At 44.8% G+C, this 23,982-nt stretch overlaps 3 protein-coding genes across 5 annotated transcripts in view; 2 read left to right on the top strand and 1 right to left on the bottom strand.

The window, feature by feature from the left end:
* The window catches only part of LOC108249759 (glycerol kinase), a 15,127-nt gene extending 10,123 nt beyond the window's left edge, over positions 1-5,004 (top strand). Inside the window, exons 9-20 of one of the 2 annotated variants that reach the window (XM_037976038.1) lie at positions 165-200; positions 300-367; positions 444-486; positions 557-637; positions 1,129-1,207; positions 1,278-1,374; positions 1,455-1,539; positions 1,607-1,727; positions 2,074-2,217; positions 2,958-3,044; positions 3,136-3,207; positions 3,559-5,004. In XM_037976038.1, the coding sequence (XP_037831966.1) occupies positions 165-200; positions 300-367; positions 444-486; positions 557-637; positions 1,129-1,207; positions 1,278-1,374; positions 1,455-1,539; positions 1,607-1,727; positions 2,074-2,217; positions 2,958-3,044; positions 3,136-3,206 (912 nt within the window). In that variant the 3' untranslated portion in view covers position 3,207; positions 3,559-5,004. The remainder of the gene's footprint in view (positions 1-164; positions 201-299; positions 368-443; positions 487-556; positions 638-1,128; positions 1,208-1,277; positions 1,375-1,454; positions 1,540-1,606; positions 1,728-2,073; positions 2,218-2,957; positions 3,045-3,135; positions 3,208-3,558) is intronic. The other variant, XM_017439341.3, reaches the window with a different exon arrangement.
* On the bottom strand, positions 5,002-10,854 carry ddx18 (DEAD (Asp-Glu-Ala-Asp) box polypeptide 18). Of its 2 annotated transcripts, XM_017439348.3 has the most exons (15): positions 10,716-10,854; positions 9,823-10,038; positions 9,333-9,485; positions 9,161-9,265; positions 7,873-8,008; positions 7,698-7,798; positions 7,412-7,611; positions 7,227-7,341; positions 6,701-6,840; positions 6,451-6,612; positions 6,213-6,365; positions 5,804-5,917; positions 5,676-5,732; positions 5,416-5,593; positions 5,113-5,258 (listed from the first exon to the last, which is right to left on the bottom strand). In XM_017439348.3, the coding sequence occupies exons 2-15, from the start codon at positions 9,935-9,937 to the stop codon at positions 5,113-5,115; spliced, it is 1,875 nt and encodes a 624-aa protein (XP_017294837.1). In that variant the 5' UTR covers positions 9,938-10,038; positions 10,716-10,854. The 2 variants fall into 2 exon arrangements, with proteins under 2 accessions (XP_037831965.1, XP_017294837.1); XM_037976037.1 differs by lacking the exon at positions 10,716-10,854 and having other exon boundaries at positions 5,002-5,258; positions 9,823-9,937.
* On the top strand, positions 10,567-17,887 carry LOC108249765 (sterile alpha motif domain-containing protein 9-like). The gene is made up of 5 exons (XM_017439347.3): positions 10,567-10,633; positions 10,801-10,869; positions 12,213-12,266; positions 12,367-12,425; positions 12,950-17,887. Exons 3-5 carry the CDS (start codon positions 12,242-12,244, stop codon positions 17,441-17,443), a joined length of 4,578 nt encoding a protein of 1,525 aa, XP_017294836.1. The 5' UTR covers positions 10,567-10,633; positions 10,801-10,869; positions 12,213-12,241; the 3' UTR covers positions 17,444-17,887.
* The last annotated feature ends 6,095 nt before the right edge of the window (positions 17,888-23,982 follow it).

The following is a 23,982-nucleotide window of genomic DNA, read 5'->3' as shown; positions in this document are numbered from 1 at the left end:
ACCAGGTTTAGATCTCCAACAGGACCAGGTTTAGATCTCCAACAGGACCGGGTTTAGAACTCCTAACAGGACCGGGTTTAGAGCTCCAACAGGACCAGGTTTAGAGCTCCAACAGGACCAGGTTTAGAGTTCAGTCCTGACATCTGTCTCTGTCCTCGTTGCAGAAATCCGGCTCGCTCGCAGGCGTTCCCATCTCAGGGGTAAGAGTTTTCCGTTGGATAAAACGTGTCTAAAGGCAGCAGTGGTTCTGGTCGGACTCTCGGGTCCGGTTTGATTAACACAGATCCTGTTCCTGTCAGTGTCTGGGGGATCAGTCCGCCGCTCTGGTGGGTCAGATGTGCTTCGAGGAGGGACAGGCCAAGAACACGTGAGGACATGTTGGTTCCCAGCAGTGGAACGTGGTGATGTTAATAATTCTGTTACTTCTCTGTTTTGGTCCAAAGATACGGAACCGGCTGCTTCCTGCTGAGAAACACCGGAACCACGGTGAGGAGGTAACATCAGACGTTTGCTTTCTGCTCCTTCAGCTTCATTTTTGATCTTTCTGGGTTTTCAGCCTCTGACGTCGGACCACGGCCTCATCACCACCGTCGCCTACAAGCTGGGGAGGGACCAACCCGCCTGCTACGCTCTCGAGGTTCTGGTTCCGCCGTCGGGCTTCAGTTTACTCTGATCTGCCGTAACATTATGACCACTGACAGGTGAATCAGAAGGTGAACATTCAGAGTTTGAAGATGAAATAAAACTAACAAGAACCAAAGTGGGTCAGAACATCTGCAGAACCGAGTAAAAACGGTCCAGGGATGAAGAACCAGTGAGGATTCAGGATCATTGATCCAGTAGAAGTTCTGCCAGAACAAACTGCAGCTTCTGATTGGGTCTGTGAAGCTGTGTCAGGCTTTGGACAAAGTTCTGCTGGGTTCTGCAGATCCTTTGACCCGTAGAACCTGCCTGAACCGGGTCCGAGGCAGAAACCAGAGCAGACCTTCAGAGGTCCACAGGGGTCCAGGGACCACAGTGTTGTAGTTCTGATTCAGGCCTTTGGTCATAATGTTTTGGCTGATTGGTGCGACCCAGTCCAGTCCGTCCTGGTCCCCCTGACCCGTGTCTCCTGTCCTCTGTCCCCAGGGTTCAGTCGCCATCGCAGGAGCTGTGATCCGCTGGCTGAAGGACAACATGGGCATCGTCCAGTCGTCCTCGGAGCTCGGTACGTTACCGGCCGTAAAAACAGAACCAGAACCAGAACCTCCTGTTCTGAAGAGCTCCTCTCCTCTCAGAGCAGTTAGCAGCGGCAGCAGGAACGTCGTACGGCTGTTACTTCGTCCCGGCGTTCTCCGGTCTCTACGCTCCGTACTGGGAGCCCAGCGCCCGCGGGTGAGACACTCTTCATCTCTGAGCCTCTGAGGACGGAGGACCCGACTAACGTGAGACATGTCCCCTCTCTCTTGACTCAGCATCATCTGCGGACTCACGCAGTTCACAAACCGGAGCCACCTGGCCTTCGCTGCCCTGGAGGCCGTCTGCTTCCAGACCAGAGAGGTGAGGACCGTCCCGTCTGTCCACGGAGCAGACGTGTCTCAGCCGCTAACGGAGCCGTGCCTTTCAGATCCTGGACGCGATGAACCGGGACAGCGGCGTCCCTCTGACGCAGCTGCGGGTGGACGGAGGCATGACGGGGAACAGATTACTGATGCAGCTGCAGGCCGACATCCTCTGCATCCCTGTGGGTGAGAGAGCTGCAGAAAGACGAGTCCAGGCGCCTCAGACAGAGACTCAGAGTCCAAGTCTGAGCAGAGACGCCTCAGACAGAGACTCAGAGTCCAAGTCTGAGCAGAGACTTGTTCTTTAAATAAAATAAATATATCTGTACTCAGTTCAAAGCAAACCTGAAGGCCTGAATCTCTTCCTGGGAGGAGTGACTCCATGTTAAGAGCCCCTCCCAGGTCGAAGTTTGGGTTTTGTAACTTGTTTTGTTGATAAGACTCAGCAGATCTGGACTCTGGTCCTTCCTGTCATCTCATTTAAAATCAATCAGTCTGAAATCAGTACCAAACCCGGTTCTCCTCCTTCCAGTCCAGCCCAGCATGCCTCAGACCACCTCCCTGGGTGCAGCCATGGCAGCGGGGGCGGCTGCGGGGGTGGAGGTGTGGACCCTGAACCCGGGTCAGCTCCCGAACATCACGCTGGAGAAATATGAGCCTCAGATCAACCCGGAAGGTAAGAGAACACAAACAAACCCAGCAGAACCAGCTCCCGACCCAACAGAACCTGGGTCCAGCTCCTGACCCAACAGAACCTGATTCCAGCTCCTGACCCAACAGAACCTGGGTCCAGCTCCTGACCCAGCAGAACCTCCTCCAGCAGCAGAACTCTCAGTGGGTTCCTGGTTGTGGAGGAGTTGTGGCCCACTCTTCTTTCCAGCGTTGGTTTCTGCTCAGCTCTCTGAGGTTCTGGTTCTGGACCGTTCTGCTGTGTTTGGGATCATTGTCCTATTTGTCACATCTGACTCCAGAATCAGCCCAAACCATCAGCCCTCCACCACCGTGCTGACAGCTGCAGGTCTGGTTCTGCTCCAGAAGTCTGAGCTGCCATGTTGTTTTCAGAGAGAAGAGGCTTTGACCTTTGACCTCTGGACCGTTCTGTTGTAGGTTTGGGATCGATGCCATGATGGTTTCCTCGCCTGTTGCTGTGAAACTTATTTCAGACAGGAAGTGATGCCTTCCTGAGAGTCGTGTGAAAGATTAAACTGTTATTGGTTCCTGTCTGTAAAGCATCACTCAGAGGGATGTGTTTGAGATGAGGCGGGCGAGGATGGGCCACAGAGGGTTAACCACCTCTGACAGAAAAGATGTGACAGTTTTCCTCCTGTGTGAATTTACCGTCCTTACTGTTCACTGAAGGACTGATGACACGACCTCTGCTGCCATCTGGTGGCCGTTTCTTTTCTCCGCCCGCAGAGAGCGAGTACCGGTTCGACCGCTGGAAGAAGGCCGTGCAGAAAGCCATGAACTGGGAGACGACGGAGACGAGCTGCAACACTAACGGTACGCTGAGGTCCTGAAGTCCAACCCCCCCTCTGTCCCCCTCTGTCCCCCCCAACCCAGATCTCTGACTGTCATCCATGTCTGGAAACAGGTGAAGGGAAGAAGAACGGCGGCCCCTGTTGGGTCCCTCCCTCCGCTCCCCCCGTCAGAGTGGACCCCTAAGGTCCGACGGTTCAATGCTGCATGTCCTGACACTAACCTGCTCGACTTTAACCAGTTAACGAGTTCATCACTAACGAGCTGCTGTTTGTTTTCCTGCCTGGAAGCCGGAGCCGCTCTGTTAGGGATGACCACACCAAGCCTCAGCTCAGTGTCTGTAAAAAAACCCCACTTTGATTAGCTGTGGCGGCCATCTTGAATGGGGTTGACTCCAAATCAATCTGTTGCAGCCATTTATCTTGTGAAGAAAAAAGCATCAAAACTTAAAAAGTTGCATTTTGTTGGAGCTTCTGAGACTCTTTAAGGGTTTAAAGTTGTTTATTTGTTGGTAAATCTGCTGTTTCTGCTCTCACAGGCCAGCAGCAGCAGTGACAGAACCGAGCGGTACCAGAACCGTGACGGTGGACTCAGGACCAAGCTGCTGGACCTCCTCTGAGCCGACCCCGGCCTCAAGTGCCTGCTGGGTTTAACCACAACCTGTGGAGTTTTTACATTTAGTTTGGAGTCAAACCGTCCAGTTAAAGGGATATTTCTACCTTTCTGAGCAGCTCTGTTTGACTTCAGAAACTCTGACATCAGATTATTTAAGTGGATCAGACGTCAGTTAGTTTCTTTTCACTGTTTTATTTGAATTTACTTTAGTGGTACTCACCTCAGTGATCGAATTTTGATCTTTCAGCTTCTAAAACTAGGATTTAATTTGTATAAACAGCACAGACAGTAAGGACAACTCACCTTTATTTCTTAACAAATCTTCTGGTAAATGGAGCCAAATCTGTTCAGGAAATCCATCTGAGAGCAAGTAAGTAAGTAAGTGTTTCACACCCATGAAAAATCCACCAACCAGCTGTTTCTCTTGGTTGACAGGTGAGGACAGTCAGGCTGATTGTCCTCACCTGTGAGGAACCAGAGGGTAATCCAAAATGCCCACTGTCTGGGACTGAACTCTGTCCTCCATGATGTCATCGTTCACCCTCACAGAGCAGGATGGACCGGCCCTAATCATCTAATCCAGGGGTCTCCAGTCCTGGTCCTCAGGGTCTCCATCCTGCATGTTTTCCTTGTTTCTCTGCTCCAACACACCTGATTCATGGTTAAATCACCTCTTCATGTTCTGCAGAAGCCTGTTAATCAGCCACTGATTCAGATCAGGTGTGTTGGAGCAGAGAAACAAGGAGAACCTGCAGGATGGAGGCCCTGAGGACCAGGATCAGCTGCTGAACCACAGAGACATTTCCCAACAAACATGGCTCCATTTAATGAAAAATAATCAGACCTTCCAACTGTAAAAGATTTACGTCCAACAACAAAGAAATAATCCACCGAACATCACAAACTTCCTGATTTTCATTCAGACAGGAAGTTAAAAACCCTGAACCGTCCAACCAGAGGAGGCGACATTAAAAAAGGTTTCAGCTCCTCAGAAGGGGAAGAAATGTCCCTTTAAAGGTTTTAAACGGGCTAATCTGAAGTTAGAAGCACTACTGAACTTCATGACTGAAGCTGAATAATAATGTCCTGTAAATAATATTAATTATATTTTTGTTAAACTTTTAGAGATGCAGACAGTAAACTAACACTGAAGGGACTAAATCACCTTAAACTTGTTTTTATTGTGTAAAAAATTAAAAACTGGGTCACTTCAGGCTCTGAAACATTTAATAAATGGTCCATTTGATTTCATAACGATAAGACAAAGTTCACCTTACCTCAGATTATTATTATTTAAAGGGAAAGTTTCTGTAAATGTTTTATAAACATGATTAATCATCTAACCGTTTAATAAAACTGTCCAACAGCAGATCCTGGGGACATAATTTATTTTACATTTTCCGGGTTAAACTGGAGTCAGAAAGTTAAACATCATTGTACAAAAGGTCAAAGGTCAACGGAAAGTTCACGGGTCCTTTCAGCGGGAGAACTGCCTCCGGTCGCCCTTCCCTTTGTTCACGTGTTTGAAGATCCGGGACTTCTTCACGTTGTTGGACTTCTGGTAGCCGAACCCTCCGCCGCCGCCGCGCTTCTGCATCTTCACGCCTTTGGTGCTGTGGACGTCTGAGGACCAGAGTCAAGGAGGACAAACCAGAAGCATTTCTCCTTTTATACGTGCAGCAAATAAAAACATCACATCTTCTTCTCAGGCCTGAAAATGTCCCTGAAGCTCCAGAACCGTTAGAGTTCTGGTTCTGTTCGGCTGAAACAGGAAGGATACTCAGGTCCACGTAGGGAGGGACCTTGAAGCCGAAGGACAGCGCCACCATGGGGAGGTTGAGCGTGTTGACGCTGTAGATCTGTTTGAGCGAGTGCGAGTCGTACGCCCTCACGTAGGACTTGTAGGCCTCCTGCGCCGACTTGTGCAGGTAGTAGTTCTTCTCGATCAGTTTCTCCAGCTGAGGAAACAGGACACGGTTCTGGTTCCCGGGGCGGATCGTGGACACGTTTAAAGGCACAAACCGAGGCCGGAGTTCCTACCTGAGACTGGATGTCAGAGATCTTACTCCAGGAGAACTCGAACTCGCTCAGAGGGACCTGGACGACACGGAGACAGACGTAAACCGGACAGGAAGACGAACCTGAGACCCGGCGGTCCGAAGCCTCACCTTGGCCTGTTTGAGGAACCGCAGGAAGCCGAGCTCCTCGGGGCGCAGGATGAGGAGGGCATGGCCTCGGCCGTCAATGCCACGGGCGGTCCGGCCCACTCTGTGGATGTACTCCTGAGGACGGAGAGCAGCACCATCAGAACCCTGTCCCTCCGTTTGTCCTGTTTTTAATCCTAATCTAATCTCCTCTCGTCCCTCAGAGTCCCTGGCCTTCATATTATCCAGCATGCCTTTCTTCCCCTTACGTTTCCAACATGGCCGCCCCCATGACCGTCATGTCGTCTTTAACATCTTAATTAAGCAATCAGGTCAGCAGGAAAAATAAAACCCACAGATACTCTTCAAAATAAAAGTCCCTTCAGCCTCTCCATCCCCAGAACATCCTGCTGCTCTGTTAAGCGCTCAGAACCTTGGGGTCATCCGGCGGGTCGTACTGGACGATCCAGTCCACCTCGGGGATGTCGAGTCCTCGGGCGGCCACGTCCGTGCACAGCAGGATGCCGGAGTCAGCGTTGCAGAACTGGAAGAAGGTGGTGGTCCGTTTGGTCTGCTTCTGTTTGCCCTGAGAGGAGAAACCAGGAGAAAAGGCTTCAGAGCGGCTGGTTCTGGATTCAGACCGAGGAACAGAACCGGGCCGGAGCGCTCACGTGGATCGCCATGACGGGCAGGTCGATGTAGTTGAGCAGCTCGTAGTGGAACTTGACGGACATGCAGGAGGAGAAGAAGACCATCAGCTTCTTCTTACGGTTCTTCTTCAGGAAGGTGAAGAGCAGCAGGAAGCGTTTCTCTGACGGACACACCACGTAGCCCTGAAACCGGACCGACAGTCAGCGTCAGCTGATCGGGAACCACACCCCACCTGGACCGAGCCCCACCCAGACTGAGACCAGACCCCACCTGCTCCAGCCCGTCCACCGTGGCCCGGTCTTTGTTGTCGTCCACTCCGACGTACAGCGGCTCCTTCTTCAGGGAGATCCGAGCCAAATCCTCGACCCGCCGGGTCTGAGTGGCTGAGAACAGCATGGTCTGCCTCTTCTCTGCACACAGAGGAACACATCTTAACTCAAACAAGCTGAGAAAGATCTGAGCAGGTGAAACTAAAAAAAGCAGAACACGAGCTAAAAGCTAAACAAACAGCTAACTGGAAGCTAAAGTAGAAAAACTGTCTGTTTGCTGAAGCAGATTTAATTTTATTTAAGGAAGTAAAAAGATTTTAATCTGTGTTTATGAGGAAAATATTTGTAAATATTTTGAAAAGGATTCCTGTTGTAACTCTGGTTTGGATCAGACTTAAAGAGGGATTCTGGCCGTTTTAAAGTGAGGTTCTGTAGAATTTGTTCTCCAGCTGAGAGAATAATTACTCACAGAGCCTCACTTCAAAACGAGCAGAATATCCCTTTAACGGAGGGCTTCTGGTACTTACTCGGCAGCAGCTTGATGATCTGTTTCAGCTCCTCCTCGAAGCCCACCTCTAAGATCCGGTCCGCCTCGTCGATGATCAGACACTGGAGGTTTTTGTACATGAACCCGGGAGTGTTCTGGACACCGAGACAGGAAGTTACCAAAATAAAAGCTCACCATCAAACTGACAGCAGGGAGTTTAAGAACCTGCAGGTGGTCCAGCAGGCGGCCCGGCGTCGCCACCACGATGTTGACTCCCTTGGCCAGCCTCTGGGCCTCGGCCGAGCGGTTGCTGCCCCCCATGATGAGCCCGTACGTGTGCACGTGGTGAGTCATCAGCTCCTTCATCACGCCGTACGTCTGCATGGCCAGCTCCCGGGTGGGGGACAGAATCACCACCCCGGTTCCTGTTGGACAGACGGACGTTCAGCCGGGGAAGCCTGCGGTCGGCGGACCCGGGCCTCTGCAGACCCGGACCTCGACAGAAACTCACCGTTCCTCGGCATGAACTTCAGCTTGTAGATCAGCTCGATGGACGGGATGAGGAAGGCCAAGGTCTTACCACTTCCTGTTTTAGCAGCAGCCAGGATGTCCCTGCAGGGAAACAGGACAGCGTCAGCCCACAGAACCACGCCTCGTGTCGGTTCTGACCCGGCGGAGCGACATACCTCCCCTGCAGCAGGGGCCGGATGGTTTTGTGTTGGATCTCGGTCATCTGATCGAAGCCCATCTCCTTCACCCCCCTCAGGGTGTTGTCACTCACCAGCTCAGCGAGGGAACTGAAGGACGTGTCCTCGAACGCTCCTGGAACAGAACAGAAGGTTCTATCAAACCGGATCAGGTCCAGATTCTCTCTGAGTTTCTAGTTCAAGCTGTTAGATGTCCATGCAGTTCTCTCAGTGGGAGGAGCCACAGACGACCCGTCCACAGACAGAAAACCACACGAGTCTCTGTTCGCCTTCGCTGACACTCGCTTCACGATGGAGACGATGAACGAGCAACACATGAAGGCAGCAGAACCGAAGACTGGTTCGGATCAGCAGAACCACTCGACGGGTCGAGTGTTTTCAAAAACCACAGCTTCTTTTCCTTCACACACCTCATAAAACTGTTCTTGGCTCCTCCCACATTTATGATTTCATCTGCTGAAGACAGATTTATAACAACTCTCGTTTAACTTTAGCTCCTTTTATTAGATCTGAAGATGTTTTCTGTCAGAGGTTCATTTTCAGAAATACAGATTATTTTTATAGGTTTTCCTTTAAGCTTCCTCCTCGCCTCTCGTCCTGAACGAGACGTTTTATCTGACAACGCCGGAGGAACCACCGGGTCGCCCAGAGGAGACGTTCTTCATCCAAACGTGACTTTAACAAACGTTTCTAAAACAGGATTATGTCTCAGTTTGTCTTTAAGGAGCTGAACTCTGCAGGAAAACAAGCTGTTTGTGGATAAAACAACAAACTGACCAGAGGTTCTGCTGAACTGAAGCTTTTTGATGAATTTTATAAACATTCATGAAATCCTGAATCCTTTCCTGTTTAATTAAGGAAACTTTAATCATTTTAATCCTCTGCTTTAACAGAAAATAACTAACAGAGCAAGAAAAATAAAAATCATTGAAAACAAACACATTTCAGAGTCCTACAGTAAAAGGAAGTGAACTATGCTGATGATTTAAAATATCTGTGTTTATTTTGTCCATCTGAATAAATATTTAGTAAATTATTTAAGCTAAAAGGCTTTTTTCAGATCAGGTTCTGACTTTTAACTTCATTAAAAATAAATTTCTTTAACAAGATGCACAGATCCATGAACAGAACCGACCCGTTAAAACCCGTCTGCTGCCTCGGTTCTGAAGCAGGAACATATAAACATGAATCCTGTCAGAACCGGGTCGTGGTAAATGGAGGATCATTTCGTTTCCGGGTTTTTGGTCCAAATTAAAGAACGTCAAACCTGTTAATCCCGTCGGCAGCTCCGGCTCATCTTCCTCCTCCTCCTCCTCTTCTAACTTCTCTGCGTCCTCCTCTTCCTTGTCGGCGGTCCTGCTCTTCTTCTCGGCTGAAATGAGAACAAGAATCAGAACCAGAACCAGCAGCAGTCCGGGTCCGGCAGGTGGAGGTCTCACCTGGTGGTTCTTCTGGGTCAGTCAGTTTTCTTTTCTTTTTTTTCTTATTCTTCAGAGGAGCTTCCTCAGGTTCCTCCTCGGTCCGGTTCTGCTCTGGTTCCTCCTCGGCCTGGTTCTCCTGGGGTTCCTCCTCCTCCAGCCCATTAGAACCCACTGAAACAGAACATGAAGACAGAAAGGCCTCTTTAACTGTTCAACTTTAACCTCTGCTGTTCTTCTACGGTTTAATTTGGGTGTTTCTGCCTCTCTGCTGAATGATGGCTTTTCTTTAGAGGTCAAAGGTCACACATCCCTTTAGGGTCCCTCTTATCGGAGCTCTGAACTTCCTGTTTAATCCTAAAGTTCGTTTACCTGAAAACAGAGCTCAGGTGTTGTTGAGGAATAAAAGCTGACCGGAACAAACATCACTGCTCCTCATCAGGTGTGAACCCGGTACTGTCCCGGTCCAGAACCGCGTCAGAACCTTTAACCGGCTCGTGTCTGCTCTTACCCGCTTCTTCTTCTTCTTCTTCTCCTGTTTGTCTCCTCTTCTGTTTCCGCTCTTTGTTCTTCAAGTTTCTTTTCTGGATCTTTTTCCGGAGAAGTTTCATCTGCATGTCCGCCATGGTTACAAGCGGCGCACGTGCGTAAGAATGTGATGTGCAGGACCCCTCCCGGGACGCCAGGCTGCGATGCCTGAGTAGAAAGGAGCGAAGGACCCCGGAAGCTGCGGAGGCGAAAATACTGCCTGAATAAAATGATTTCTAAACGTCATTTTTTCTTTCTAATTTTTATTTAAATACAATTTAATTCGGTACAATTCACAAATAAGGAAAAACGAACATGTTAATACATTATTGTGAACCAAACATGAGAAAGAAAACAAAGTAAAAATAAAAAAGGAAGAAATGTAAAATAATTTGAAGAGATTAATTTAGTCTTTATGGCTTTTAGTATTGTTAATTTTTGTGAATGTCACTTTAAACAACCTATCAAATCTATCTATCTACCGACCGTCGGGGAAACAAACCGTCGGGCTCAGCGTTTCTTTAAGAAACGCTGAGCCCGCCCATTTCTGCATGAAATCGTCGGTGCGACCATTTCTGTTGGCCCCCGACCATTTCTGCATGACATCATCGGCCCGACCAGAAATGGTCGGGCCGGCCTATATATATCACACAGTGGGTGAATACCATTTAGCTCTCAGAAATCAGTGTGTTGTTGTAACAACGGGGTCATTCACAGATGAACGGCAGCTCTCCATCTCTTTCTGTTTGAGCTGCTCAGGTTTCACTTCCTCAGAATCACCGCCCTTCAGAGTCGTAAGTTTAGAGATTCTCTCTCTACATTTATCAAGTTTTCAGACCACTTCAGACAGATTTTTAAAAAAAAAGGACTACCGACGTCATTTAGAGAGTTGTAGGAGGGCCAGCAGCTGCATTCCTTCCTGAGTCATTCTGCAGTCCACACTCATCCTGTCTGTCTGCAGACAACAAGCACCCGGACCAGGTTCTGATTCGGGCTCTGAAGACCCCCAACACCCCCAGGCAGGAAACCGGTGAGTCCGTTTGTTTCTGGAGGATAAAGAATAATCGACTGAGAGTTGTAGCTGCGCTCACAGACAGGGTTTACATTTATAATTAGAGTCTTTTTACAGAACAAAGGCTCCAAACCAGCAAATAATCCACTAACCCAGGAACTGTTGCATGTTTCTGCTGACAGAAGAGGAAATCAGATGGTTTTCTGTGTTCAAACAGAGGACTGCTTGGATCTGAGGCTCAGGGGGCATTACCGAGGAAACGAAACTTAAAGACGTAAAGCAGGTTCAGCAGAAAACAGAGGGATGTTTATTAACCCTGAACTGGGTGGTTGGTCCAGTTAAACATGAAGACAAGAAAAATAACATTATCATTAAAATAACTGTTGTATTATTGCTCATATGTGGCTGTTCTGCTGTAAATAATAACTTTGTGTTGTTCCTAAAATGTTCAAAATCCTGTTAGACTTAAAGAAACAAACCCCACCCTGAATAAACTATATGAATAATTCCTTTAAATAAATAAAACTAGTTAAAGGCCTAGCATTTCTTGAAGAATGCATATCACCCGCTGCCAGTTTTAATTCAAGATGTGCCGATGCTCGGAGTATGTCGGAGTAATGTCGATTAGCTGTGGCAGCCATCTTGATTTGGATTCAGCCCAAAATGTTAATCAGTTGTAGATGTTCATCCAGTGAATACTGCCTGAGAGTTTTATTAAAATCCGTTCTGTGGTTTATGAAATATTTTGCTAACAGTACAGACAAAGGAGCAGAGACATAATTACTCTGCCTTCAGGTGATAAAAAGGCAGGCAGTAGTTCTTCACGAAGCGGGCAAAGTGACTCTCACTCATACCAGTAAGCCTTTTTTAACCCAATGTTCATTCAGTCGGAAATAAAAACTGGAAGTTCTAGAAGAACTCACGCAGACGCAGAGAGAAAATATGTAAACATCATGCAAACTGCAGACACAAATGCCTCAGACAGGACTGGGAGTAGGGAGCGTTCAAATTACTCTCCTTTTCACAAAAACTAAGATGATAAGGTGAACAAAGCAGTGCAGAACGATGAAACTTAATTAGTGTCAACTTAGAAAACACGCAGCAGAAGAGTTGTAAAAACCAGCAGCAGACAGCTGCTAGAAACCTCTAAAAAGTTACAAGAAATCTGATGTTTTTAAAGACTTTTTGTTGCCAAAAAATCTGCAGCTAAATAAAATCACAAGACGGCAAACGTTGTGTCCAGAGCGGTTTGTTTTTATCTTTTCTACTTCCGTTTGTCAAAGCCTTTTGTAGTTAATGATAAAGGTAAATGAGCTCAGATAAAAATGAAAACATGTTTTTTTTAATTTATTTATTTTCAGACTCATGAAGCGTGAGGCAGCCATCATGGATGTTCAGTAAAACTAATATTTCAGGTAAAACTGAAATCTACGATTTTATGTTTCTGTTCAATTCTTCTTCTCTGTTGTAAACAGTGTGATTTAAATGATTATATATTATTTATTTTACCTTTAGAGATCTACATCTTTGAGGAAGAAACCGGGACCAATATGGCCGACAACGAAGAAGTTAAAGTAAGTACCTCCAATAATAATAATAATAAAATAATACTAATAAAACTATTTACCTAAAACATAAACCAAAAAACACATAATTAAAAACACAAAAACAAAACTTTATTGATTATTTAATATATATATATATATATATATATATATATATATATATATATATATATATATATATATATATACAGTACTGTGCAAAAGCTTTAGGCAGGTATAAAAGTTGCTGACTTCTGCAGTTTTCCTCCTGAACAGCAGGTGTCACTAAAGAGAAAAAAACTGCTTTACAGCAGAGGTCATTTCATATTTTTCTTTTGTATATAATTTTGTATAAAAATAATTTTGTATGTAATATAATTAAGTATTGTAAAAGTATTTCTACTTTACAGAATTTAATCCACACCTGCCTAAACCCTTTCCACAGTACAGATGTTTGAGTTATGGAGTATTATGTTTCATACTTTAACCTTGAATATATTCAGTACATCGTTACTGTTAGAAATCACTAACTTTACTTTTTATCTTTGTGTTAGGAGGAGGCTCTGCCGTCGGACATGAAGGACTGGAGTAAAGATCAAGTGAAAGAATGGGTTCTCAGTTTGAATGGTGTGGATGACTCTGTTGCTGATATTTTGTTTAATCAAGATATTAGTGGTCCCAGTCTTAAACTTTTAGACAAATCAGACTTAACTGAAATGGGTGTGACATTTGGACCAGCTAAGCTTATTATTCAAGCCCGAGATGAAACGATGAAGTCAATGAGAGAGGAGCCAGTGAGTTCTGCACACCAACCTGGAAAACCATGCAAGCCCTATCCATTCTGTAGATACCACGATACATCAAGATATGTGGAAAGCAGCATTCTGGACGTCACGGAATCAGGTGCCTCAGACTTCATCGAACCCTGCCATGAATATAAAGCTTTCATCAATACACCAGATGAAGCTAAATTAACCAAGTTCACTTCAGAGGTCATTCGCTTCGCAGCTGCCTGTATGAACAGCCGCACCAATGGCACCATACATTTTGGAATAGGAGACAAGCCAGACTTTGTTCATGGTCAAGTGTTGGGAGTGGTTGTGGAAGACAAAGAGGCTTTTGCAAATGAGCTAAAATCAGCCATTGATGATTACTTTGAGCATAAGCACAAAAAAGCTGCTCAAATGTGCATCAAGCCTCCTCGGTTTGTTGAGGTTCTTAACAGAAACGCAACATCGTCTGACAAATGTGTGATTGAAGTGGACATCGTTCCTGAGTCTGCTGTATGTGAAGACAATGTCTATCAGACCAACAACACAAAAAAAGCCAAGAAAAAAGCCAAAGAGGCAGAATCACTTCCACCAAAGAGTTTTTATGTCCGAGACGGTGGGAGCAGCAAGGATCTGTTTCTAAGAACTACATCTGCCAAACCCATGGTAGAGTACAACCAGTTTGTTGAACAAATATCTCAGCTATCACAGCTCCGCAAAACCGCAGAAAAGAAGTACCTCAATGCAATAAAAAGCACGACTCAAGGCTCCAGATTGAGTAACATGATAACTGGTAGCACCTTATCTTTGGATAAGTCACATTTTGAGCGATATGTTATCGTGACAAACAAATCCCATCCAAGCCATTTTCATAATCTAGGATTTCTTATAGAGCTTGACCCAACAGCTGTTTTGGACTTTGATCCTGAATCAGCTAAACATGGCTTACAGAGCTACTTTGACCAGCAGAGCACAGTAAGCATCCATTTACCTGCCAACTATAAAATCACAGAAGGAGTGGAGGACATCGCTAAAAGGTTGAAATTAACTCGAAACACCAGCTGGGTATTCTGCAACGGACGCATTGAGCATGAAGAACCTTCAGACATTGATCAGTGGTTGATGGACAAGGGAGCCTCAGTTCGAGATGTGATTTCTTTCTTGTGTCGAAAAGACGTGCTTCCAAACAAGAGGTTCCTGGTCATATTCTTACTTTTGTCAACAGTAAGAGAGAAGATGGACCCCCTTGTTGAAACTTTCATTACATTCTGTCAGGAGCTCAGAGGCACAGATCAAATCCTCTGTATATCAGACAATGAAAATGCATTTACTTCCTGGAAGGATCTTATTGAGGCTCGGTGTGGAATCAACATCTCTGGTAGATGCATATATGAGCTGAGTTTTGCTGAAATCAATGGCACCATCATTAGTCTTTGGTCAAAAAACCGCAGAGCCATACGTTTCCTACCTTGTGGCGGAGAAAGCAAAGTGCCTCTTGAGAAAAAAGTTGAGCGTAGCCTGAATACCTTGGAGGTCCTGTGTGTGAACCAGTGTGAAGGAGGAAATGAGGACAGAATTGTCATGGAGGAGAACTTCTACAAAGGAGAACAAGTGTTATGGTGGAATTTCTATTTCTCAGAGCAGCCTGGATCTACAGCATTCATCAAACGAGACCAGTTTGACTACATTGTGAACACAGTCATCCCAGACCTGAGCTCCCTGTCGAGAGCCTGTGTGCTGCTCAATCTCCTTCACGTACCTGGATGTGGTGGTACAACTTTGGCCATGCATGTATTATGGGCTCTTCGAGACAAATTCCGCTGTGCCGTCCTAAAGAACAGCAATGACTTTGCTGAAGTAGCTGATCAAGTGATCAAGCTTTTAACATATTCCTGTGAAGAGGAAATGCCAAAAATCCCAGTTCTGCTGATGATAGATGACTTTGACGATATGGAAAAGGTACACGACTTGCTTCAGCACATTGAAAAGGCATGTGCAGAGAAAGACATTCAGTCCAAGTCTCCCAATGTCATTCTTCTAAACTGCATGAGATCAGAGTCCACTGAGCTGAGCGAACCAACTGCAGACACCGTTTTCATTGGGAATCATCTCTCTGAGAAGGAACTGAAGCTGTTTGAGGTCAAACTTGCAGAGATAGAAAAGACACACAAGAATTTTGAAACATTTTATGGTTTCATGATCATGAAGAAGAACTTCAAGTCAGAGTATATTGAGGGGGTTGTCCGGAACACTCTGAAAAACTTCAGCATGAACCAGAAGAATGCACAACTCTTGGCTGTTTTGGTCCTACTGAACGTCTACTGCAAGAGTTCCTCTCTCTCTGTCTCCTTGTGTGAAGACTTTCTGGGCCTTCAACCAAAGCCAGTCTGTGGAAGCATTAAAGTAGAAGATGGATTTGGAAAATTTTCCAATTTCATTGCCTTCAACTGCCTAGTTGAAGGCAAGGTAGTTTACAAAGCTGTGAAAATCATCCATGCAAGCATTGCACGTCAGTGTTTGCAGGAACTTATAACAACACACAATGTGACAAAAGCTGAAATTACCGACTTTCTGCTGACAACAAACCAGCTTTATGAGTGTACACAAGGCAAAGACAACCTCCTCCAAGATGTTCACTACATTTTAGTCAAAAGATTTCACTCCTTAGAAGAGGAATCTAAGTTCTCCCCACTTATTCAAGACATAGCAAAGGAAACACCTGGACAGGAAGAGATGGTGCTTACAAATACATCAAAATTATTTGACAAAAATGCCGTTATCTTTCAGTTGCTTGCCAGATACTACTACCTAAGGAATAAGGATTTCTCTGAGGCAAAAATATGGGCAGAAAAAGCAAAAGATCTCTCTAAAGACAGCTCCTATATTGCAGACACATCAGCACAGGTCATTAAGCATGAGCTAAAGAATGCCATGGCAACCTGCAAGGAAGAGCCTGTCAGCCCAGGAAAACTGATCGTTTTTCTCAAAATGGCACAGTCAGCAATGGAAGCGTTCCAGCAAACACAAAGCCTTGCAAAGAAGGAGTCACTTCAACGATTGAACAGCAAAACAGACAACTGCCTTTTCAATACGTCAGGATGTCTTGGAGAAATCCAGGTTGGAGTTCTCATTATTGAGTTGTTAGAAAAGATTCCAGTGTTTTCCCACGATTGTGTCCGCCTTGACATAATGAGCCAGGTTCTCTCTGGAAGAGTTAAACTTGAGGACACACTGAAAAATGATCCACGACGCAGTAAGAACAGAACCTACTACCAAATTCTGGAACAGTTTAAAGACACACTTTACAACCTGAAGTACAGGATGAAGCTGAACATTGACTATCTGGACAAACTGTATGTGAATCTGGGCTCCAGATATGGAATGAAAGACAACCGTGAGCGGGTGGCCCAAAACGAGCTCTTCAGATGCTTTAAACAGTATGCAAAGGTTTTCTGCAAAACAGATTCTGAACATCTTTTCAATAATAAACTGATGAGTACCATGATAAAACTTGAAAAGATAAGACAGTTCCTTGAGAAGGAAGAAGCTGATACCTACTCTGGGATTCTGAATTTTCTCTCACTTCAAACCCCACCTGAAAAGATGGAGAAAATTGCCAAGAAGTATCAGGCTCTTTGCCAACACAACCCAACTCTAACGGAGAGAATCAACTTCATCTATGTCAGTGTTGTGTTGAGTCGTATCAAACTGGGATCACACCATCTTGTGGCATACTCGGTGCTGCTGAACGACCTCTTTCAGGTTCTAGCTGCACAAACGCCATTAAACGACAGTTTGGCACTGTTCTTCATCACTGTTGTGCTGTTGTGGCCACAACCACAACACCCAGAGTGTAGAGGTCTGGGACAGTTCATCTCAAAGATGAAGACCTCTTATCACGCTGAGCTGAAGGAAGTGTACAATGGGAAGAGTCCCATTATCCACTTCCTGCTGGGGAACAAGCCGGGCTACGAGCGACTTGTGCACGCTGGGGTCATCAAAAGCCACGTCACGGTTGGGCAGGAAGAGTTTGCTTCCATGTGGGGAAACGGCAAAATATGGAAAGATAAGAAAGTGAGAGAGCTTCTGTGCAGGGTCACTGGTGAGGTGAAGCATGATGGGATACTGGCGGACACTTGTATCCCAGATCTGAAGCTCGAAGTGGTTCCGATGTACCGAAGTCAGATCAGTGGATACTCTGAGGGGACCAAGGTCTCCTTTCTCATCGGCTTCTCGTTGAAAGGGCCTCTTGCACTTGATATTGAACCTAAATCTTAAAAAGGAGCCACTCTGAACGCACAGATTACAGCATCAGTCTTAATGATTAATGAATTTTGTTTTAGAAAGCAGGAAGGGACCGAAGAAAAAAACTTAAACAAGCCTTTTAAAAATGAACACTTGTATCATTGTTTCTTCACGATTCTGAGTCTTTTTAAAAGAAATGATCTTTAATTTTTTATTTACTAATCAAAACCTTCACAATGTTGTCTTAATCAATGAATCCAAATGATTACAGTATGATTGTGTATGTTATGATTATGTTTTTATTGATAATCTTGATTTCCTAACATTTTGTTTTTGTTTTTATAATGTTTCTGAAGTTTTAACTGTGATTCTTTAAAACTTTTGTCACTTTTATCAGTAATTTTAATCCAACTGTTTTACTTTCACATTCCTTGAAAAGCAGTGAACACTTCTTTAATAAAGATGCACTGAAACATCCCAAAGTGGGTTTATTTTGTCGTAAAAGCATAAAGACACCAAGTCCTGCAGCTGGGAGTCTCATAATAAAGCTGAAAAACTCATGTACTGTCCAAGATGTCCGTCTCCTGTCCCGCCTGTCCCGCCTGTCCCACCTGTCCCACCTCCACAGAGTGCAGGTATAACCAATGAAAGGATGTAGTTTCTAAAACAGCATTATGATGATAAAACTATTCATTCATTGTTAGATTTCTTCCATTTAACACACATAAATCTACTCATGTTGCCCACAAGATGGCGCCACAAGCTATATAAAAAATAAAACATTTGAAACACGTCTGTAACTTCTCCTGCAGGGAGTCGAGTGTTTTAGTAGCTGGTTACATGTTAGTAAACCTACATTTACCAACTCTTACTATTTTTTGCATTTAAGAGTTTTTAGCTGATGTGTCTAAATGTGTATTTTATGACACTACGATCACGATACGAGGTCCTGCAAATCAAAATGTGCTCAAACACTCAAAGTGAGGCTGCTTTAGTGTTCAAACAGTTTGAAAATGGGCTCATAAATGCTCTACACGGCACCTACAAACTCATAAAGCATTACTTTCTAAAAGGTACCCTTATTGTGAAATGATACCAAACTCTTGAAGTGAAAAACTGCTTCAGACAACCTTTCTGCAAATATAAACTCTGATATTTAGTTGGTACATTTAAAAAAATGTTTCTCTCTTTGGTGTGTCTGTTATGCTGTCTTCAGCCCAACATATGGATGAAAACAATCTTCAGGAAGCCATGTTAGGGGTCAAGAGGTCACCTCGTTGAGGGGAGGGTCCTTTCTAACAAATCCCTGAGAAACGGAGCTGAACGAAGGAAACGAGTTCACAGGAAGATCAATTTAGTTTCTGTTCAGTAATCTGAATAATATAGAGACTATCAAGAACATTTTCTTGTCTTTATCTGTAAAAACTAAAACAAGGAGTGAAGAAATCCTGACAGCTTAACGTGTCTCTGATTTATCTCCACTGAAAGAGGTGAACCTGACCGGCAGTCATCCCTCAGGAGAAGCGAAAGCACGCACATACTTCTTTTATACTTTTAATCATAAAGTCCACACTCACCGGCCACCTTATTAGGTCCAAACCGAGCATCAGAACAGGGAAGAACTCTGAACATGGAGAACTGCTGATCTGGAACGTCTTTGGAGCTTTTTAGCCTGTGTTTTGCTACTTTTAGCTAATGTTTTGATTGTTTTAGCTAGTATTTGGCTACTTTTAGCTAATGTTTTGATTGTTTTAGCTAGTGTTTGGCTACTTTTAGCTAGTGTTTGGCTACTTTTAGCTAGTGTTTTGATTGTTTTAGCTTGTTTTGATTGTATTAGCTAATGTGTTGATTGTTTTAGCTTGTTTCGCTACTTTTAGCTATTATTCTGCTTTATGGTGTTTTGATCGTATTAGCTTTTAGCTCGTCTCAATACTTTTTTGGCTTCAAGCTAGTGTTTAGCTACTTTTAGCTAGTGTTTAGCTTACTTTATCTTTCAGCTAGTGTTGTACTTTTTCAGCTCTTTCAGCAGCCATTCAGAGCTTAGCATCACTACATTTCTGCAGAAAATGTAAATTTCTAGTTTGTGTTTGAAATCTGCTGCTTTTTAAATAAAAAGTTGAACAATTTAACAAACAAACAAACAAAAAAAAAACAGCTTAAACAACAACTTTCTAAGTAGCTTCAATTAACTTTTTTAACTCTTTTAGATTAAATATGGGATGATTCCTTACTTTGAGGGACTGTTGGCAGCCTTAGCCCTGTTAAATTAGTCAAAACATAAAAATTAACTTCATGTAATGTTTGTCCACACTTTAATAACTCACTGAAGGCGCCATTTTTACCCACCTGTGTGCAGAAACGAAGGGGAGAAGACAATGACTTATAAGTCATTGGGAGAAGATGTTAGCATGTTAGCATGCTAGCCGAGCTGTAGCATTTCTTCTGCAGTACCAGCTTCCTGTCGGTTTTAGTTACGGCTGAACGCTTTGCGCCCCCTGGCGACTGACGGAAGTATCGCATGTTAGAGTTAGATACGTAAAATAAATATACATGAATATAAAATTCATTTAAACTTTTTTGAAACGATAAATTAAACCTAAATACAAACTCTACTTAATGGCAACTAATAAAGCTCATAAACTAAAATGTATGGCTGAAAAATGTTCCCAGCAAATAAACGATGACAATATTTGTTTACAGGAAAATCACTCTGATGTGACTCAGACACGTCTGCCTGATTTTAACGCACACATATCTGACTCTCAGAGAGGGATTTAATACGAAGGAAAAGGTTGATAAACTTGTGCTTTAAAATTCCAAACTGTGCACAGATACAGAACAAAGTGGCCTGTGTGTGTGTGTGTGTGTTCTGATAAACTACTTCCTGTCCTGCAGAGAGCGGATCAGAGCCGATCTCAGCTCAGTCTGACTGAGGTCTTTGTTCCAGGAGGACGTGGAACTGAAACGTCTTTTCCTCTCAGCCTGAAGAAGTTTTTACTTCTGATCAACTGATTTCTTCTAAGGGATGAAAATAATCCTGATCTTCTTCCTCTGGAGTTGCAGCAACTCAGTCAGTTTTATAGATACTGAGCTAAAATTTGGCGTGGTAGTAGCTGAGAGTCTTCCCGAACACATACCCTGATTGTGACTGAGACTGAGATCCCACAGAACGTTGATTTCAAAGTTTGACCCAAAACATTTCAGTCATTTCTTATCAAAAGACGGCGGGCGATATGCATTCCTTCATGGAACCAGTTTCCCCCCTCCTTGGAGTGATGGCTCTCGCTCAGATTAAAATACTCGACCTTGCTGACTCTCCTCCTGAAAGTCCGGTACCACCGGACCCGGCCTCCCGTCTCTGCCTGCCAGCTCTGAATTATAACCTCCACATGCTGCAGAGCACAACGTGACGATTGTGATTTTGATTCTGACGGCGAGGTTGGAAAAAAAAAAAAAAAGATGGCTTCCTCTGAGAATGGGCTTCAGATTTACGGGGGCCCGTCCTGGCCCCTGGCCCCCACATCCTCTCTGATCTGCTTTTACTCCGGCGACCCCTCGACCCCTCGGGGGTCATTAGCGAGGCCCCGAATGGTCCGGCTGGCTGCAGGCCCATTTCACGCAGCTCGTTTTCCAATCAAATCACTATATTTAACGGGGCCACGAGCCCAGGGCCAAGTCCAAACAGACATCTGTTGGAAATTGTTGCTCGCAATTATTCCACACAGAAGCTCCCCCTGTCTCCACTCCTTGCCCCACTTTGGGCTTTTGTTTGTTGTTGTTTGTTTTCAGCAGAAACTCCCCCTTTGGGCTGCTAATGGACAGAAACGAGCAGGGGAAGTGGGGGGGTTTCAGGGGTCGGTGAGGGTCTGGCTCCTCTAACCGCTGTCACAGACACATGCAGACAGAGGAGAATAAAACAACCGGCGAGGCCTTTTTGATTCAGAACAAAAGCAGGTTTTCAGTCCGAGCGGGGAGCAGCTTTTAGCCTCAGAGGCTCTGATCTGCAGCCAGAGAACACAATGACTTCATCACGGCTGCAGCTTTTGTACCTGCGATGGAACTGGACGAGAAAAACAAAAGTTTGTTTGTGCTTCAAGAAGAAGAAGAAGCTTGGTGCATCATTTCCAAGCAGGCAGTGAGGTTTTCGCTCCTGTTTCTGCGCTCATTTGTTTCAAAGGAACGGCTGCAGCTCAGGAAACTTGGTGTGGTAGTAGCTGACAGTCATCCTCAGCACATATTCTGTGTCACTGTGTCATTAACAAGGTTCGACAGCTCCATCCCCTCCCGTCAGAAACTGAGTCCAGGTTAAAACTCTGGCCTTGGAGGTGGCGGGCGATATGCATTCCTTTAAGGAATACTAAGACTTTAATTATTCTAATTATTAAGCTCCATTATTAGGCTTCAAACAGGATGCAGAAACATGAGAGGACATCACTATTTCCTCAAAAATTTAACAATAATAACAATAAAACACAAAGATATCTCGGCTGATCTTCTTTTGACACTTTGAGGAATATTGACTTCAAATTATTTCAAGGCTCGATTTTATTTTTGTTGAAGTTAAAAGCTCTTCTCCGGCTGACAAGATGTGAAAAGCTGCATGCAAGCTCTACTTTTCCTTTCTTTTCTCTCATGTTTAAACCAATAAAGCAGCAGTTCTAATTCGACTGTCTGATAGAAAAGTTGCAGCAAATATGGCTCCTTCGTCCATGTTTGAGTCCGGAGAGTCGCAGGACATGAAGGTGTTGCTTCATCAGAATAACTGCAGCTCGTTGGCTTGTGGGCGATATTTTAACATTTAGCAGCTAAATCCTGTTTCCTGTCAGAACGATGCTCTCAGTCCCTCCCACTGTGTAGCTGGTTATCAGATGTGTGATTTGTCACCTAAAATGGAGCGTTTTGACACTTCGGGGTGCTAAAAGCCAACATGTCTCAGAGCTCTTTAATGCTGTACCTGAGTCAGGCTGAAAGCCGAGTAATAAACGACTTTCCTGCAGTCATCTGGTAAAACATGCAACAAAATAAGAAGCACGGACGTAAGAATCTGGGCAGAGTTTGGACTTTATCTGCTTAAAAGAGTAATCTGAGGTGTGTAAGTGGGTTCCATACAACAAGTCAAACATAATTAGTCTTTTATTGACTTGAATTCACAAGCTGGTGATTTATTCTGTGTGTGTCGTCTGCAGCTTTGTGAGAAGTTATTTAATCGATGGTCAGCAAGAAGAAGGATAGCAGATGGTTTTATCTGCACCCTGTCGGAGGACATGTTCCGTTAGTCGCTGCAGTCGTCTGGAACCACCTGAAGTCACGTTTATATTGTTTTTACTAAGAACAGAGCCAGCTGTTTGGCATCCTAACACCTGCAGCCATTTACCTGACTCAGTGAAGAACGCCTTTTAGAAATCTAAGATGGCTGATGCAGAAGAAGCACATCCTGACTCAACGTACAGAACATAAATCTAAATCTACGCTAACATCAACACAGAACTGCTGTGTCACAGTAAAGTTCCCTGCCTTGGTTGGGGAGAACAGAGCTGTGATTTTTGATTTGATGCTAAATAAGGAAACTGACCCAGGAACCTGGCTCCAACCTGGATTTATGATGACATGAACATTATCTTCTTTAAGAGGGTTCAGGTCTGTTTGATCAGAAAAAAGCAAACATGCTGTCTGGGCTCCTGTAACGAGCACATTCTGAAGCCCGGTCATTCAAAGTGCACTCAGGAGCCATTTCTTCTGCAATAATTACAGTGTTTTAGACGTGAAAACAGCATCAGGTAAAAGTTCATGTGTGCTTTAGGAAAGATTCTGAATTTTCCTCCAGTAGAAACAAAACTGCTTCAGTTGCTTCATCTCTTCAGGTTTTCAGAACTTCTTGGGTTGGGGTGGGCAGGAATCAGGATAAAACCCAGCGCAGGTTTTCCTTTTTCCACAATAGAAAATCCACGTTTTATCAAACATTAAATAAGCAGCAGAGAAATGAGCCGGTACTCAGAGCAGGGCTGATAAATCCTGTTTGTGTCATTTCAACAGGAAGTAAAATCTATGAAGACCAGGTCACCCAGCCCTCAGTTTTTAATGACAAGTTCCCCGACCTCCAATCAAACGGCTGCATTCCTCTGCAGCCCACTCAGAGGTTCTGGCCTTGGCTCGGCCCGGCCACGAGGGGTCTGACCCTGGACTCCAACACCCCTGAAGGAAGGCCACAATGATGGCCTTCATCACAGGACTCCCTGAGGCTCAGAATTCCTGCACATCCAGCCTCTGCCGGGGCCTGTTGGGTCCAGAACCAGACGGGTCCAGAACCACCGCAGATAGCAGCAGGTAATCCTGGTCCTCCAATCTCAGAACCTTCCACACAGGAAACCTTTGATGCAGATCCGAGCAGAAAGAAGTGAACTGCTTTATTATGATGACTTGGCCTCAGAGGTCAAAGGTCAACATGTGACGCTCTCCAAAACAGCCAACTCCATTCAAGATGGCCGCCACAGCTTCATGACTGAGCTCTAACTTTCAGAACCCGATCCTCTCGTTCCATCCTGAATTCAGAACCCGATCCTTTCGTTCCGCCC

Source organism: Kryptolebias marmoratus, linkage group LG6, assembly GCF_001649575.2.
Source record: "Kryptolebias marmoratus isolate JLee-2015 linkage group LG6, ASM164957v2, whole genome shotgun sequence".
In the NCBI taxonomy this organism is placed as follows: Eukaryota; Metazoa; Chordata; class Actinopteri; order Cyprinodontiformes; family Rivulidae; genus Kryptolebias; species Kryptolebias marmoratus.
This window is presented reverse-complemented; position numbering and strand designations above follow the sequence as displayed.

Coding starts and splice junctions, on each gene's coding strand:
- ddx18 (XM_017439348.3), bottom strand. CDS start 9,937: ATGGCGGACATGCAGATGAAACTTCTCCGGAAAAAGATCCAGAAAAGA. Junction 6,366..6,450: donor TGCCCGTCATGGCGATCCAC/GTGAGCGCTCCG, acceptor TTCTCCTCTCAG/GGCAAACAGAAGCAGACCAA. Junction 5,594..5,675: donor TCTCTGACATCCAGTCTCAG/GTAGGAACTCCG, acceptor CTGTTTCCTCAG/CTGGAGAAACTGATCGAGAA.
- LOC108249765 (XM_017439347.3), top strand. CDS start 12,242: ATGTTCAGTAAAACTAATATTTCAG. Junction 12,267..12,366: donor CAGTAAAACTAATATTTCAG/GTAAAACTGAAA, acceptor TTTTACCTTTAG/AGATCTACATCTTTGAGGAA. Junction 12,426..12,949: donor CCGACAACGAAGAAGTTAAA/GTAAGTACCTCC, acceptor TCTTTGTGTTAG/GAGGAGGCTCTGCCGTCGGA.